This window comes from Manacus vitellinus, unplaced genomic scaffold, assembly GCF_001715985.3.
Source record: "Manacus vitellinus isolate BGI_N305 unplaced genomic scaffold, ASM171598v3 scaffold_5_pilon, whole genome shotgun sequence".
NCBI lineage: Eukaryota > Metazoa > Chordata > Aves > Passeriformes > Pipridae > Manacus > Manacus vitellinus.
The window spans coordinates 22,044,229-22,060,698 of NW_021940682.1; the positions used below are offsets into that span (position 1 = coordinate 22,044,229).

At 38.2% G+C, this 16,470-nt stretch overlaps 1 protein-coding gene across 1 annotated transcript in view; it reads left to right on the forward strand.

Annotated features, from left to right (window-relative positions):
• FGD6 (FYVE, RhoGEF and PH domain containing 6) overlaps positions 1-16,470 on the forward strand; it is a 72,171-nt gene that overhangs the window by 36,608 nt on the left and 19,093 nt on the right. Inside the window, exons 6-13 of the mRNA XM_018080810.2 lie at positions 3,259-3,410; positions 4,205-4,361; positions 5,022-5,109; positions 10,612-10,662; positions 13,483-13,541; positions 13,636-13,707; positions 14,177-14,245; positions 15,905-15,988. Of these exons, the coding sequence (XP_017936299.2) occupies positions 3,259-3,410; positions 4,205-4,361; positions 5,022-5,109; positions 10,612-10,662; positions 13,483-13,541; positions 13,636-13,707; positions 14,177-14,245; positions 15,905-15,988 (732 nt within the window). The remainder of the gene's footprint in view (positions 1-3,258; positions 3,411-4,204; positions 4,362-5,021; positions 5,110-10,611; positions 10,663-13,482; positions 13,542-13,635; positions 13,708-14,176; positions 14,246-15,904; positions 15,989-16,470) is intronic.

Genomic DNA, 16,470 nt, shown 5'->3' on the forward strand with positions numbered 1-16,470 from the left:
ACCTTTACCTAAGCAGTAAAATGTGGTATCATAAGATTATTATTGGACCAGAATATAATGTAGAAACTGTAAACGAGCATTTCAGAAAGTGTACAATAGCCCCCCTCTTTTAAAAGGAAAAAATCATCCTGGTAAAAAGCTGAGATGATTCAGTATAACTAGCATGATATTCTGGGTTTTGTCATGCAGCATATGAAACTTGTCTAGAGTTGCAAATGTTTTTCAGTGAAATGAGCACATTAATTCCAAAGCGAGGCAAGCTGGGGTTGTGTTGGTTGGTTGGAGGTTTTTTAATGAATAAGAAAGTAATATTTGAAAGGCTCATTTTCAATTAGAAAATCTCTTTAAAATTCACTGTAATGAATTGCTGCAGTGCTTCAAACAGAATAATTTCTAGGACAACCTAGGTGATTGTCTTTGAACAGACTGATGAAAGCAATGCTTTTCAGCAGTGTTATATAGAACTATGTGCTAAATATGTTTGCAATGTAAATCACTTCACCCAGGCATATATAGATATCAGAGCAATGTATATATTATTTGCAAGAACAATTCTGTTTTAATTTAGTAGTGAACAGATTTAGTTCTAGAAGGAGCTAGGTTCTGGTGCTTTCCATTACTTTAACTGCAATTCCTAATTTGTAAGTCATTCATCTAAAAAATTGTCATCTGAGTACCTTCCACTCTTTGGAGTGAAATTTCAGGGTTTACTTTGTAAGTTAACATATTTTACATCTGGTAATTAAAACAGACCTGTTCTATGTTTTGTCATTTTGGATAAGAAATTACTTTCTCAGAAGGCCAGTACCTTCAAGTGTAAACACTGTTAACTCCAACCTTGTTACATTTGTTTGACTTTTCCCACCCCCAATCCCGAGGCATGTGCTCTCTGCCTTCAACTCTTAGGTTTATCTCAAGATGAACTTGGCATGACAGTTACTTCACACCCACTGCCAGGTTAAAAATAAATCTTAATATGATTACAATGACAAATGCATAGTCAGTAGTGAAGACTTGATGATTAAAAAAAAAAAGCCATGAAGTTTGCCTCATGTTGTTTCACAGGCTGGTTCACGTGATTTGAAAGCTTCATGTTATCTTTCTTCCCTGCATTTCCTCTCTGCAAAGCTTCCTCAGTTTACTCAGTTGTGGAAGGGGGCAGAGGGGGTGATGAAGCAAAGTTTTGGTTGGCTGTTTTAATGATAGAGCCTTTCATGGTATGATCTAAACCCTGATGAAGCTGATGGACTTTGGATCAAGCTAGTTGAAAAACCAAATCTGTGTTTGGAAAACACTCTGCAGACTCTTTGAATGCTGTATCTAGGAGTTAAATAAATGCTCTTAACTACAGATGACATTCCTGTGTTATCTAGTGCTTAAACCTGGCTCCCTGCTCTCCTTTTATTGTTTGGTCAGGGGAAAGCCTGGGTTGTTGATTACTGTACAGACAAAATGCTTTTCTTTTCGTCGTGCAAGCAGTCGTATGACATTCGGACAACATTCTTGTTTCATCCTGTGGCAAAGTACATACAGTATATTGTATGTGCATGTGTTTGGGGGAAGGGGCGAGGAGAAAATTATCATAATATGATGATGCATTTTGCATGAAGCTCTCCAGAATGCCTCATTTGAGCTTTTGCCATTGTAATTCCTTGTATCATTTCAGTGTTAAGCAATGCCCTAGGGTCAGAAAAACCCATAAGATGCAGCTGGTAGTTAACCTATGTGTCACTAGTCTGCACAGAGGATGTAAAACAGAACATTTCCATATGAATAATGCCATCTGTTTTTTAACTCCCTTGCATTTAGTTCTCAGCCTTCCCCCAGCACAGCCAGTGCCCTGTATCTCCTTTCTGTTTCTTGCCAGAACTGCCCAGCCACAGCCTTTGTGACCCAGAGGGTCACAAAGCAAGAAAGTGTGTCTGGAGCTCCCGCTGCCCAGAGCTGACATAATGAGGAGAGAGAGCAGGGAAAGTTGAGGTTTAAGTTTGAGGGACCCTAAATAGTGCCAGATGCTGTATGGATGAGATAGCTAGTAAGACTGGTAGTAATAGACCTGAGGAGAAGGAAAAGGGGGGATTAATTCCCCCACCCCCAACCCGAGGACACTACAGATTTTCAAAGGCAGGTGTGGACCCCATGCACATTTAAAATATAACTCATCATTGTATTTAAAAGTATGTTGATGGTCACCTTTTTCAGCATACCAAGAGAATTGTGCATGTGCTACCAGGTTTCATTAACCACAAATTCAGAAAGAGCTATTATGTATTGATTCTCTTTTGTCCACTGTTGCCCAAATTCAGGTGAGACATGATGCCACCTAATTTGTATTTTCTTTTTTGTCAGTTTCAACAGTGTTGTTTTTCAAGTGAAATGCTAAATTACTAACTTTCTTGGAAGTTTTGTTTGCATGTAAATAGAGAAAATACCTCGTGTAATAGGTACTGAGTTTCAATGCTGGCCATGCGGACTTGTGTGGGGCCAAGATTTTAGTTCTGAATAGTTTAATAAGGATCAACCAACCTCATCTCTGTCCTGTTGGGAGATGGTTTTAGCATAAAAATGCTATAAGATTCTTCAAGAGTAAACAGGGTTTTCCTTCTCCCTCTAAATGTTTGGAAGATACCACTGTTAGTTTTGATCATTGCTAGCATCTGAAATCTCATGGTTCCCATATGTTATTACAGTATCTTTTTGTTAGATGTTAATTTTCCTGTATATAGAAGAGCTGCTACATATAGTAATTTTTTGTAACCCTACGTTTTGTCCACGAGGAACAAAATGGCATTTGCAGATGACTTATGAACACTATTATGATTTTTAAGTATGATACTATGATCATATTAGTGATATAACAGTTTTGCTTTTTGACTTACATATTTGCATGAAGACACTCAGGGCTGCCAACAACCTTGCAGACACGAGCTTTGTTTATCCCTCCTTGGTTTCCTCATATGTAATACCAGCACATTTCTTAAGGGTATGTTGTAAAAATAATGAAAAACTTCTATATTATGCATACAGGAGCAAGAAAGTAAAGCTCCAGTGTTAAACCAAAGGGATTAAGGCAGTCCCAGGGGAGTAAATTGAAGCTGCAGGGAAACATAACCCAGATGGTACCCGCCTTGCCTTTGGTAATAGGGAGCAGCGCCTGGAATGTCTGCAATGAGAACTCCATTGTGCTCTCTGTGTTGGTGCTTTGAAGGCTGTTCACTCATGGCAAGGGGGGTTTCTGTCCTCTTTGTACTCTGGCAGGATTTCCGGGATGCTGTGGCGCATGCCTCTAGGCAGCTTGGAAAGCCAGTGATTGAGGACAGAATCCTGAATCAGATCCTCTATTACCTACCTCAGCTCTACGAACTCAATCGGGACCTCCTGAGGGAACTGGAAGAGCGATTATCTCACTGGTGACTATCAATAAGGGGATACCACTCCTTTGATGTTGAAATTTATCTGTGGTGCTTATGTGACTCCATGTGATCATGGCTTGACTCTTGTTTGTGTTTTACATACCTTCTTAAATGACAGAATTTACTTTGAAAGTATAGGAGATTATTTTTCATTTGGATGTGCTTGTTTGCCATTTACATGTGTACAAAGGTCCACAAGGCATGCAATACATTTTTGTAGCAATCACACTTTTTATTTAAAATTTTATTTTTAATCGAAAGGTCTGGTCCTTGTATGAGCATGGTAAGTGCACTGATTTCATTAGGAGAAAAGGAGGTTGTCCTGAAGACTAGTTCACATTTTAGAGGTAGCTTAGATCTACTGATCAGAAACAGCACTGATTGACAGCCACAATAGCCTTGAAGTCCATTCTCAGTTACTGTGGTGGGTGGATCCAAATCAGCAATACAAAACCTACTGACAAAGGCACTGGAATGGGTAAAGACTTGCTGTTAAGTTTGAAGATCCATTTCCTCAGAAATCAACCTTGTACTAAAGTGTTCAAACAGTTCAAGACCATTTAAAAAAGACTGTGTATTAAGTGGTTGTCATCTAACACTAGTGTGTTGATGTGTGCCTAATAAAGTTTTTCAAAGTAGCTACTGAGATGGGTGCCTATCTGCTGCACTGTAAGCTTTTGTTCAGAACATAAACTAGCACATCTTACTCTGAAAGGGATAGATGTTTTGCTGTAGGATTAAGATGTGTGCTATTTTTAGCTCTAACTGTGCCTTTTTTTTTCTATTTCTAGGCTTGAACATCAAAGAATTGCTGATATATTTGTTAAAAAGGGTCCCTACCTAAAGATGTATTCAACTTACATCAAAGAATTTGATAAAAATGTTGCATTATTAGATGAACAGTGTAAGAAGAATGCAGGGTTTGCTTCAGTAGTCAAAGACTTCGAGGTATTGTATTCTTTTGTAAGATATATCCTGTTTTGTGACTTTTTAGCAATTGTGATCCTCCGCAAGGCTTTAGAAACTGTCCTCAATTTTTTTGTGTTTTGGTGGTGGGTTTTTTCGCTGCAGTCTTGGATTGAGACGTGAAGAATACAAGAGGCCTTTTTAAGGATTTGGTGCATTATTTTGAATGCAAATTCAGGATAATTAGCATTTTTGAAGCATGGATCTTTTAATTCTGTGTCGTCTTTAGAAGTGTGGATTAATTAAAACTTCTGCAGTGAGCACTCCTGTCTTCTCTGCCTTTTTGCCTAATGAACACTGAAGGGATCACAAAGGAGCATGTTGCCCTTGCCACCCTGTTTCCTTTATTTCTGGCAAGTTTCACCTCTCATCCTCCTGAGTCAAAGCACCTGTTTTGAATCCACAGCATATGAGCGCTTACTGATATATTTTAACGCATGGGTAATTTTGCATGCAGTCTTCCACACAGAAATGCTTGCTCTGTAGTGTGGTGTTTAACACTGGTGTGGTGTTTAACACTGGTGGTCACACTTCTTAATGATAAATCTTATCCAATATAATCAGTAGTTGTTTTTAGGCGTGTTTTCTTTTGCTGGAGCCTTTGACGGCCATGGAATCATTTATTTTGCATGTTTCTTTCAGATGAGCCCTCGCTGTGCTAGTCTGGCCCTCAAGCATTATCTGCTCAAGCCAGTTCAGAGGATTCCCCAATACAGGCTCCTGTTGACAGGTACAGTCAACAGCTCTTTGTCAAGCTGAACAAGCCAGTCTTCACATGCCCCAGGAAACCTGTTTTCAGGCAGTTGTATCCATCTGTAAAGCATGTTTATCTGACTTTGGATATGTGAGGCTTTTTAAAAACCATGGCACAATATATGCAGCTCTTTTTAAAACATGGCATGGGTTTAGAGGCTTTCGTTGTTAATATTGATTGAGCTAAGATACACAGGCAAGGTGCTAATATTTCTAACACTGTGGTGTGTTCTGATGGTACATTTAGCAGTACATGGAAAACATGAAACCTGTGGTGGTTTTTGTTTCTGTCGTAACAGAAACCTGTCATTTCCTTAAGGGTTGGAATGCTCTTGTTTTGCTTTGGGTTTTCCTTTTTTTTGGGGGGGGGCTGATGGGTGATTTTTCTTCTTTAACGAATGAAAAGGGCAGTATGGAGAATCGGATCTAGAAGAAGAAAGATGTCTATGCAGCTGTGAACTTCTGGTAGTAGCTTCTCCGTTTCTCCCCCACCCAGGTGTTTTGACTGTAAAATCCATTCTGTTTTGAAGGCAGAACACATGTTTTTAGTGTACATTTACAAGTGCTTAAGGCTTGTTACGGGGGCATTGTATGCTAAGGAGCTGGTTTGGGACTAGGAAATCTGGGCTCTGTACCCTGCTCTGGCACTGGCATGTTTGGGTGACCTTGAGCAAGTCATCTCCATGATGCAGTGGGTTTTTCTGTCTGTAAGGGGAGGGCAGTGACAGAGGCCTCCTTTGTGAAGTATTTTGAGATGTATTTGTTGTAAGAGGGGGATGGCTCCTGTAAGGATTTGGAAATACTTAAAGCATTGTTTTTGAGAGCCATTGCTTCTTGATGAGCAATTTAAAAATAGCCTCTGTTTATGTAGTAACTGCAAAATAAAATGCTCTGTGACCTTTTTTTTTGGCTCTGTAACAGCTCATTGGCATTTCCCCAGCAAGTACTTAGACTAGTGATGCTGTGGGAGATACAGACTAAAGTGTTAAGCAGCAGTTACCAAGTTATTAACAGTGACTGTTTTCATTTTAATCATCTCATTAAACTCACAGGTGTTGAAAAAAGGGGGAAAACTCCTTAAATGGAATACTTTATAGGGGAAAATCTTAGTGACTCTTAACTGATGAAATTAAACAATAAAATGGCATTTGGGAACCTGCTTTATTTTAAAAGGATATTGACTTAAGACATGGTATAGGCTTGTTATACACTTCAAAATCAGGAGAGCTTTGGATAAGTTCAGAGGTTTTAATTGAAAAGGTTGAACAAAGGATCAGAATAGAGCAAATGCCAGTGTCAATATACACAGCAAAGCAAGAGATGTCAGGGATAAATGGCACTGAACAAAACTCAGATGTTGAAGGGGAATTCTTCGTGATCCTTAGCTGTCACTGTGGCTGGAACAGGCTGTTTTAGACCCTAAAAAAACCTCATTCTGTGTTGATGGGGGGTTGCTGTGGATGTCCCCAGTCTGCACACCTTACTGTGGCTGCCCAGCTTTAAATACACCTGTAAATGCTATTGAAAGGAATGGGGGGATTGCCATGCTGGTGATGAATTTAGAAAAGTGATTTTCTCTTGTTCTATGTAAGGAATAAAAAAGTCAGACCAAGAATTTAATTGTACTAGGGCTGAAGAGTGTCATTTTGGATCTGTTTGACTTTCAGCCTGTTCAATCTATCACGTCTGTTGTCCTTGAGATTCTCACTCTTCCATATCTCTGTGGATGACCCATCTGCTTTGTTACCTTCCAACAGCTCTGTGTAATATTGAGCAATGCCTGTATAAACTTGTGCTATATGAACATCTGGGGGGGATGCAAAACACTCGTATCTCTTTTGTTGCGGTGGGTGAGAGGCAGTGATGGAGCAGCTGCCCAGGCTGAAGACAGTGGGGAACTGTGGGGAGGAGGGTCAGAGCAGAGGAGTGAAAATAATCCAGGAAATGAAGCTGTCAGGCCTAAGTCAGTGGGGATTTCTTCCTATTTATATGTTCTGTGTCAGTGGGACAGCTTTGTACTGGTAACCTGCTGCTACTCGGTCACATCGCAAGATTGTTGCTGTGCTTTGAAGTGGAGTTACTTTTATGCTAACCAAAGCAGGAGCAGGTGGGCTCGTAAATCAGTCGAGGAAAGGCGAGGCTCAGCAGTGTTTCTCTTTAATTATACAGCTTCTCCAGTCCAGTAAGTGGACTTCCACTTCTTCGTATGCTGGCCCCAAACTCTGTACAGCAAAGATCAGATGGGTTTCCAGGGATTTCATATAGAAATGAAGGAGAGGTGATTCTCTTTTCTCAAAAAGATTTGAGTAGATGACTTGAGACTGTGCTGTATGAACAGGTTCTTGACTGCCATAGGATAAGTCTTTGTTCTCTCTTTCCCAACACAAGGTTGACAGAGAGGGTGTCTTTTATTATCCTTAACTGGGATATAGTGAGGGGTTTAAAAATAAGCCTTTGGCACACTGCTGCTTTTCAGGTTGGAAGTAGAGTTGTCAGACTCAGGGCCAGTTATGTGCTGGGGAACAATTGCTTTGAGTTTAATGTAGTTAAATTAGACAACCCAAGAGAAAAGACAGTTAATGAAGCAAAAGATAATTTTAGTCAGGAGAAGAAGTGATAGTCACTGCCCCCCAGGAAGAAGAGAGAATTGCTGGTTGCCGTCAGGTAGAAGAAGAACATAAGGAAATTTTGTTCATCACAAAACCAATACTTGTGTGCCTTTTTTTATTTTTGTTGTGTTTTGGTGTATCCAGCAGAATTATGAATTTCTGAAGGTATACTTAAGATCTGTCTAGTCTGAACAACTAGAACACACTTCAGAGGGGAAAATTTTTTTGGCAAAAACAGTAGATACCATTTCATCTTAATATCTGTCCTTTGTATTTATTTTATCTAGGAATATTTTTGCTAAATTTTTCTGTAATGTTTTTCATGTTTTTGAAATTGGCTTGTCTGCATAGTTTATGCCAGTACCTCCAGAAAGCTGCTGCAAGCACAGAATTTCCAGTCTTTATTCACAGAACAGACTAAAAATATCTGTTCTGATGCTTCTCTGAAGCTGAGTTTTAGCTATGAACTGAGGTCCACTTACCAGATACACATAAAAAGTACTACGATGAAAATTAGCTACTTATCATTTTCAGGATTTTACAGTTTTATTGGCTCCAGTCTTGCAATACAAAAGCTGCAGAATTTTAAATTAATGCAGTTATGTTAAAATCTCTAAATTTCTCTCTTATATTCACTGATTATATAATTTAAAATGCAAGAATATACCCATCCAAAATGTTTTTGAGTGATGTAAAGTGTTGTTTTGGGGAACATGTCATAAAGCATGACTACGCCAAGAAATAATTAGTTCCCATCTTGGGTCTCTGGTTTTAAGTTACCACTGCAATTACTTTAGATATTAAATTGGATGTCTCCATGTACTAGGGACAGTGTCTTAGAGAACCAGCTGTACATTTGCAGATGAGGAAAATATACCCACCTTACCTCTTGTTCTCAGCCTGAAGAGGTGAGCATGTGGTTGGCAGGTTTATTTTTATTTTTGTATGAGCTGTAGGGACTCATTCTTTACACTGGGAGATTACTGCTGGAGTCCTTTGTGCTGGCCCCAATGAAGATCAAGTTGCAATTTTAAAGCTTTAATTTGTTGGCTTTGTGGTGGAATCCCAAGAGTGCTCTGCCTCAGCAGCATGGCACAGCTCCAACTTGAGGGAGCACCTGTCTGCAGGCAGGGCAGGAGAGGACGGCTGGTGTCATATCTGTGACAGGTTCCAACAGGTTAAACCAAGTTAAAAACTGTGAATTCTTCTCCGTTCTTTTCAAAATACTTCCTGTTAATTTTTTTTTCTCTTACACAAGCTTCTTGCCAGCATAACCCAAAGTGAAGCAAGATTAACTACATTTTTTTAATGGAATATATGTTCACCTAAATATTGCACTAGAATGTCTACTAGCTACTACAGCATGAGATCTTGAGGGACAGGAAGATGCAATATTAATGGAGTATAGCTGGAGAAGTCTTGGTGCCATGTCAGACTTGTCTTAAAAAATCAGACATTATCCAGGGCCTGCTAATGATCAGGCAGAACTCTGAGGAGAGCAGATAGCTGTGGGTGTTCCCTGGCCCAGCCAGCCAGATCTCCCAGTGCTCCGTCCACGCCTCCCAGCTGGTTCCTCTTCCTTCTCTCCAACCTGCTCTTCATGCTTCTCCCTTGGATCCTCCCTTAGGTCTCTGCCAAAAAATAAAATTTCAGTGCCAAATGTTTCTCTTCTTGTAGTTCTGTTTTTCTCGAAACTTTCATTAAACATGACAGGTTCTCTCACTCTTTGTAGCAATTCTACTGCGGAAACATGTTTCATAATTCCCTTTTAATTTTGTGCATAAGGAAAAGATTACAATACACTGAGCGATCTCTGAGGGGCATGCATGAAGCAAGACATCTTACGAAGGCAAGGAACAATTGGCTCCTGATCCTTTTTGAAGAAAAGAATGAATTTGGGTAGGGCAAGCATGTGGGAGTTGAATTATTTCACTCCTATGTGAAACTTGTACAACTGCGAAGCTAAAATTGAATGCTTGCTAGATTACATATAGTTAGTTTTCAGTAGATCCTCTAGAATCTTAATACCTAATTATTAGGTATTAATCAGTATTTGTTGCTTTTATCAACCTAACGTATATTTCTTTGAATGGTTCTGGTTTTGTTGCTTTCAATTTTAAGCAGTTCAAAGTTGTAGAGTGTAGAGAATAAACAGTTGACTTTTTACTGAGGATATATATTAATCTTTGACAGGGTATTGCACTTTTTGATGAACTAGACACTCAACTAGGGAATGGAAACTCAAAGGGAATGTTTTTTTTGTATAGTCATACGTTTGGAGTTAATTTTAAATGCTAAGTAAAATAGATTTTAAAACTACCAAGACTTCAGTGGATTGAGGGTGCCATCTTGTGGCTGAATTACGTTTATAATGGAAAACCAGAAATGCCTATTTGAACACTGAGGGGCATATACTATTTTTGTTACTGAAAAATATTAATCATAATGAGATCTTCTGTAATGGACTACTTTTTTATTAGCTTCTATAAACAAGTTAGGTACTCAGGCAAATATCTATAATCTTCAAAATTTTTTCCTTCAGCTTAAACATAATTGCACGTATGTACTTATTTTTCACTTGCTTGTTTTGTTCTGGAATAATATATACAACATACCATTTGTCATTGGAGAAAGCCACTGTTTCAATAGCCATTTCTTCACTGAGCAAATATAAAGACATACTTTCTTTATGGAAATGCTAGGTTTTACTTTGTTATTACTTTGACAGATTTAAAAGATTAGGTAGTAGATCTTTGCGGCATGGATTTGCCTGAAAAGCAGATTTTCAGGAAAAAGGTGGGTTTTACTACTTTTTGGTGATGTTTATTTATTTAACAAAACTATATCTATATTATTTTTTCTTTATACAGATTATTTAAAGAATCTTTTAGAAGAATCTGCGGACTATAGGGATACTCAAGGTAAATGTCGATTTAAAGAAAAAACAGCTTATGTACTTATGATAATGTTTCCAGATTTTAAGTGCTTGCAAAATGTTAAGTCAGTAATAGAAATGTTTTCAATTTAGTTCTAAGTTTCTCAGCAGAGATACTAAAAGACTGCAAACTTGTGTTTCAAAAAAGTCTGGAGCTGACAGTCATATCAGCTCGCCCAAGAGGTAAGAGTGAAGTTCTCCAGACAGCTTAAACAGATATTTTGGGCACTGCTATTGAAAGAGACAGTCCTTGCATCTGTAGACCTTTCATGATAGGCAGCTTGTCTACCAGCTGCTCTCTCCAACTATAAACCTTCCTGGCCTCATCCTCTCTCTGGCTTGTGCCAGAACAAGTGTTCATGTGGCAGGAGTGAACAAGATAAAGGAGTTGCCTTGAGTTGTATTTAACCTGAGGAGTTCTCCAGTTTGAGTTGTCACAAGTTGCACAAACACAGGTGACTTACACAAGTTTGCCTGCATGTGGGGAGAAAGGAGATCAAAGGAAATGAGCAGGAATAGTTGGTGATGAAGAGGACAGGACCACACGTTTCATATAGTGTGGGATTAAACTGGTTTAACTCAAGCATATAAATGCAGTGCACATTCAGGCTGTTTCCTTCTGCAGTGTGTGCCTTAGCAATACAAAAATGCTCCCAGTCAATGCTTCCATTTCATTTACTTGAGACCCTGTCACTTATTTCACTTTTTAGTGATGTTTGTTCAAGCCCATTACATTTAGGAGGGTTGTGCAATTCTAGTTGATTGGACTTCAATGAGTGCCTTCACTGCACTGAACCAAGTTTGCTTTGTCTGCTGATACAATATTGTAAAATATATGAGTAAATATCCTTCTTGGGACATTTAGGCATATTTGTTTGAGTACGGTGAAGATAGAAGCCAAAAATATTTTAACCGATGACTCTTTAAGTTCATCTTGCACTTCTTATGGCTGTGAACAAACTAATGCTTGCGTTGCACATTAGATAGTTGACCACTTGAAAAGTGAGCAACTTAAATATATATTTTACATTTTCTTGTGATTTCTCCAACTTCTCTGTTTTTGTAGTTGTACCTTCCACAATGTTTTTCTCTCCCTTCATACATCAAAGATAAAAGCTGAAGCTTAGCTGTAACAATAAGAGTGTTAATTTGAGATGCTTGATAGTCTATCTTAGAACTTGAGTAAAGTAAAGAAAATCTAATCTTTACTCACCAAGTTCTTGTAATGATTAAGCTTAACTTAGTTCTGATTTTGCTTAGTTCTTTAATTCCATTGGTGGGAGTGGAGAGGGAGACTAGGCTTGGTTGTGGTTACTGTTCTTGGAAAAATACCAAGATAGCACAATTCTTCTTGATAACCTTCATTTGAATACATTACTTCAGCTAAGTGGTATAAGTGGAATGCTCTTTATCCCTATAGATTATTTTATGTTGTTATTTAGATTTATTTAGTCTTGGCTATGTAAGTGATCCTGAAATCCTGGAACTTTCCCTTCAATAAACAGAAAATTTTCTAATTTTCTCTAAAATTCTTCAATCTTCCTCAAAATCTGAGTAAAATTTTAAGTTTTTAATAGATATAACTGATAGATGAAGAAACATATAACAGAAAGAATCAGGTACTCATTTCTGTCTTAATGAATTTAGCTAAATTTCCCTTCATCATATTCCATGCAGATGGGAGCTGGGGAGTGTTTTACCTGAAGCAGCACAACATTTGTTATATTTCCTACTAGGAGACCACCAGCTCTTTTTCAGCAGGCTCAGTTGATGCTATGACATCTATATATAAACTTAATTTTGATCAATTGCTTGATATCTGCTGTGTATTTTAACTGTTTGACTCCTGTGCTTGCATAGCCTTGGTTCATGAAAATCTTGTACAAAAATTCTCCTTAGATTGACTTAGGATGAGCTTTTTGTTCACATCTATTTAGTTTCTTATATGGCTTCATGACCTTCTGAACCTTTCAGTTCAGACAGCTATCTCTTTCAACATGCTTTCTTTCCAAATATGACTCAACAATAAGGGAAGTGTATGCATTCTACAGTACTAATACTCTAATTATTACCTGGGGAAAAAAACCTTAAGGCTTTGCTTTTACCTGGTTTGGTATGCTTCTCTGTGGATTTTTAACCAAATGTAGGTCCTTTCTTTGAAGTGCCTTAGTGTACTTGAATTACTTAGAAGAAGGTGCCAAATGCTTTAGAGACTACATTTTATCAGAACAGTTGTCCTAGCTTTCAATTCAATAAGTCTCTTTTTTTCTACTTAAGTAAATTACAGGTTTTTGGATAAGATCCTTGGACTGAACACTCACTGTGTTCACATGATATTTGACTGGTATCTTGAGGGTAAAGTAAAACTAAAGGCAGAAGAAATGGCAAAGAATTGTATAATTTTTCTAGGTGGTCTTCCATGACTAGCACTGGTGGCATTTGGGTAAAATGGAAAAAACTTAGTCCCTACATAGTCTCTGTTAAAATATTGTTAACTTTTCTCCTGTAAGTAGAGTAAGTAATTCGTTGTGTGAGAAACTGGGATTTACTTTTGCTTGTGGACTGTTTTGATTAGCTGTAAGAAATAATTGACACTGTAGTTGAAGCAATGACTTGCTAGAGCATATTTATTAAACCACGATCAAAAGATTCTGGGATTTATGGGAAGTGCTCCTGAATGCAGTGACTGTACAATCAGGTCCTTAAATCTTGGAATTATGTGGAAATGCAGTATCATACCTGTGCTTTACGTAATACCAATGCTAACTAGTCACTATAACCAAAGCACTATTTCTTCATCCTTCAGATGCTTTAGCTGTTGTCATAGAAGTTGCAAACCATGCCAATGACATCATGAAGCAGGGTGTAAGTATTTTGACTTATGAAACTGGTCTTAAAAAAAAAAAAAAAGTCATGGATGCAAGGGCAAGTACTTATCTTCCCCTTTTTCTTCCCATAGGATAACTTTCAGAAACTCATGCAGATCCAATACAGTTTAAATGGACACCATGAGATCGTACAGCCAGGAAGGGTAGGTCCTCCAGATGGCATTCAGCAGATTGCAGTACAGTGCAGCACCGATGATATGCAAGCAAAGGACTGGAGCTGGCACATACCGAGAAGAAAAATGGTCCATTGCTTTATTATTCAGTTCTAACAGTCAAGTGAATACTGCCTCTCCATCTGTGGAGGGTGTTTTTTAGACATTTTTTAGATACCTTGCCAGATCTTGCAGGCAGGTTTTTGTCCTCAAGCTTAACCTTGTATTTGTTGTGGTTTCAAGTGCAGCATGGAAAACTGTACTGCAGTCATTCACACTCGCTTTTAGAGAAATCTAGGGATAAACAGCTTTTCTCAGAAAGGGAACCTTGAATCCCAAAACTTCTGCAGCACCTCTACTGTAGTAATAATAATCATAATCATAATAGTGATGAAGAACTCAGCTCATTTGCATGGCTCCTGCCCTAAAAACCTAGTTTTAATTTTGTTTAATTTACTAGGTCTTTCTGAAAGAAGGAACACTGATGAAGCTGTCACGGAAGGTCATGCAGCCACGAATGTTTTTTTTGGTAAGATGCTGTATATGTTGCTGTGTGTCTAATAGGAGTGTAATTTTAAGTGGTTGAAATGTTACACTGTAAACATAAGTAACTAATAACTGCAAGTAGTAGAAAAAATGACCAATTGTTGCTGTTCTACTTATTTAGTTCTAATTTACAGAGATCATCTGTGGCATATGCACTAATTTTAGTAGAAAACCATTTCTCACTAAAATGTACTATTTTGAACAATGCTTATTCAAAATCTGAGAGCTTTTACGAGAAGACATTACCTGTGGTAGTGAGGAAACAAACACAGTTACTCCATCCCACTTAGCTGTACCAGGTCTTGAAACCTAGAACTCTGGCACTGCTATTGCGCCCTTCCCTCCCTCCCCTCCCTGCCTCCTTCTTCCTCCTTTCTCCTTCCCCCTCTCTCTTCCTCCTCCTTTCTCCTTCCCCACTCCCTCCCTCCTCCTCTCTCCTTTCCCTTGCAGGAGGTCCCATGCATCCTGAGTAGAGCACTGGGATGGAAGTTAAGTGCTGGGTTCTCTTCCTGTCTCTGTCACTGCTTTATTTTGAAACTTCTGTGCATCTCTGAAGTTTGTTTCCACTTGAACTTTTTGTTTATCTCTTCTATTTAGACAGTAAAGCAGCTGTTATCATATGTAATTTATGACATTATTGGTCCACAGTCCTGGCTGAAATCTGTCTTGTGGTTACTGTAGTATGAATAAATATTTCCCTAGGCAGTCATGGAATCAGTTATGGTAATACTCTCAAAAATCTGGTGCTATCCTAAACTGAACTTCACAAATTACCTGTTGCTAATTTGAGTGTCTGTGGCTTGGATTTTCTTTGTTTTGTTTTTTGGGGCAATGGGTTTGTTTGGTTTGGGTTTTTAGTTTTGTTTGTTTGTTTGTTTGTTTGTTTTAGATATAAATGGTACAGGCTAGTGTTTATACCTTTAGACACTTGAGCAATGATATTTCCATTGATCATGTTGTGAAGATTTAGTAAGGCTCCTGAAATGTTTGGTTATTTTGCAAAGAACATCATAGCAAAAACTTACAAGACACTTCAAGTTTTGGTGTCTGTTTCTGTGCAGTAAATGAAGTATGGATCCATGGGTTGAACAGCACAGAAAATAAAAAAAGTCTTAGTAACTGTTCAGTAAGTGTGCAGAATGAATCTGAGTCTGGTAGAACAGGAAATAAACAGTAGATGCACTTGAAACTGGTAAAATTCACATGGTATGTATAATTAAGTTTGTCCTTTTAGTCGTAAATTGCTAATCTCCATTCTTCTATCTCCAAGTTTCTGGATTGTTTTGTTTGTTTGAATGGTTAATTCTAATATCCCTTTAAAGTAGTTTGCTGTATCATATGGCTGTGTACATGAGAAACATTTTTGTCCATTTTGACAGGCTGTTCTTTGACATCTTTGCACTGTTTACTCATGTGCCAAATGTGTATTTACACAAGGAGGATATAAATAGATACCTATTGTTATCTAATTCATACATGAAAATGTTTCTTGGATTCTAAGTGGAATAATAGGAAGTAGAGGATGCCCCTCTGGACAATTGATCTCAGTGGTGTAGGAGTTCTGTACTTCAGTAAAATGCATCTGAATTACCTGTCTTTTAACAGTCTTTAGTCATTAAAAAGCATTGCTTCTGTATTACAGTTCAATGATGCCCTGTTGTATACTACTCCAGTCCAGTCAGGGATGTATAAACTCAACAATATGTTGTCCTTGGCTGGAATGAAGGTGAGTCACTTGTTAAAATGAGTCCTTCTCCAAATCTACCTGAACTCAGGCCTTCAAATTTTCAAAACACAACTATGTTTACTGTTGGCAAGAGATATTAAATATCCTTGCATTCCAGAGTAATCCTACAGGCTTAACATCGCTTGTATAATATGGCCTGTGGGATTGCTCTCTAGGTTTCCCTAAAAAACTCTGTTGACACTCTGTTGACTCTGTTGCATTTCAGCTAGTGTTGTCCTACTCTGAAATAATTTGTCTACTTATTTTTTGTATTGTACTTTGTTTAGACTGCCTCGATTTTTCGTTTTAACTGGTTTTTATTGCCCACAAGCAGAGATTAGACATCTTTGCATGATAAACTCCTGGTGGGTCAAATCTCTGGTTTATAAAGATTTGCTAACTCTGAGGAAAGATAAGGCTTTTGTTTCTGAGCCCTTGTGAAAAGCATCAAAGTGAAGCCCTGAGCCCCTGTGGATGTAGCG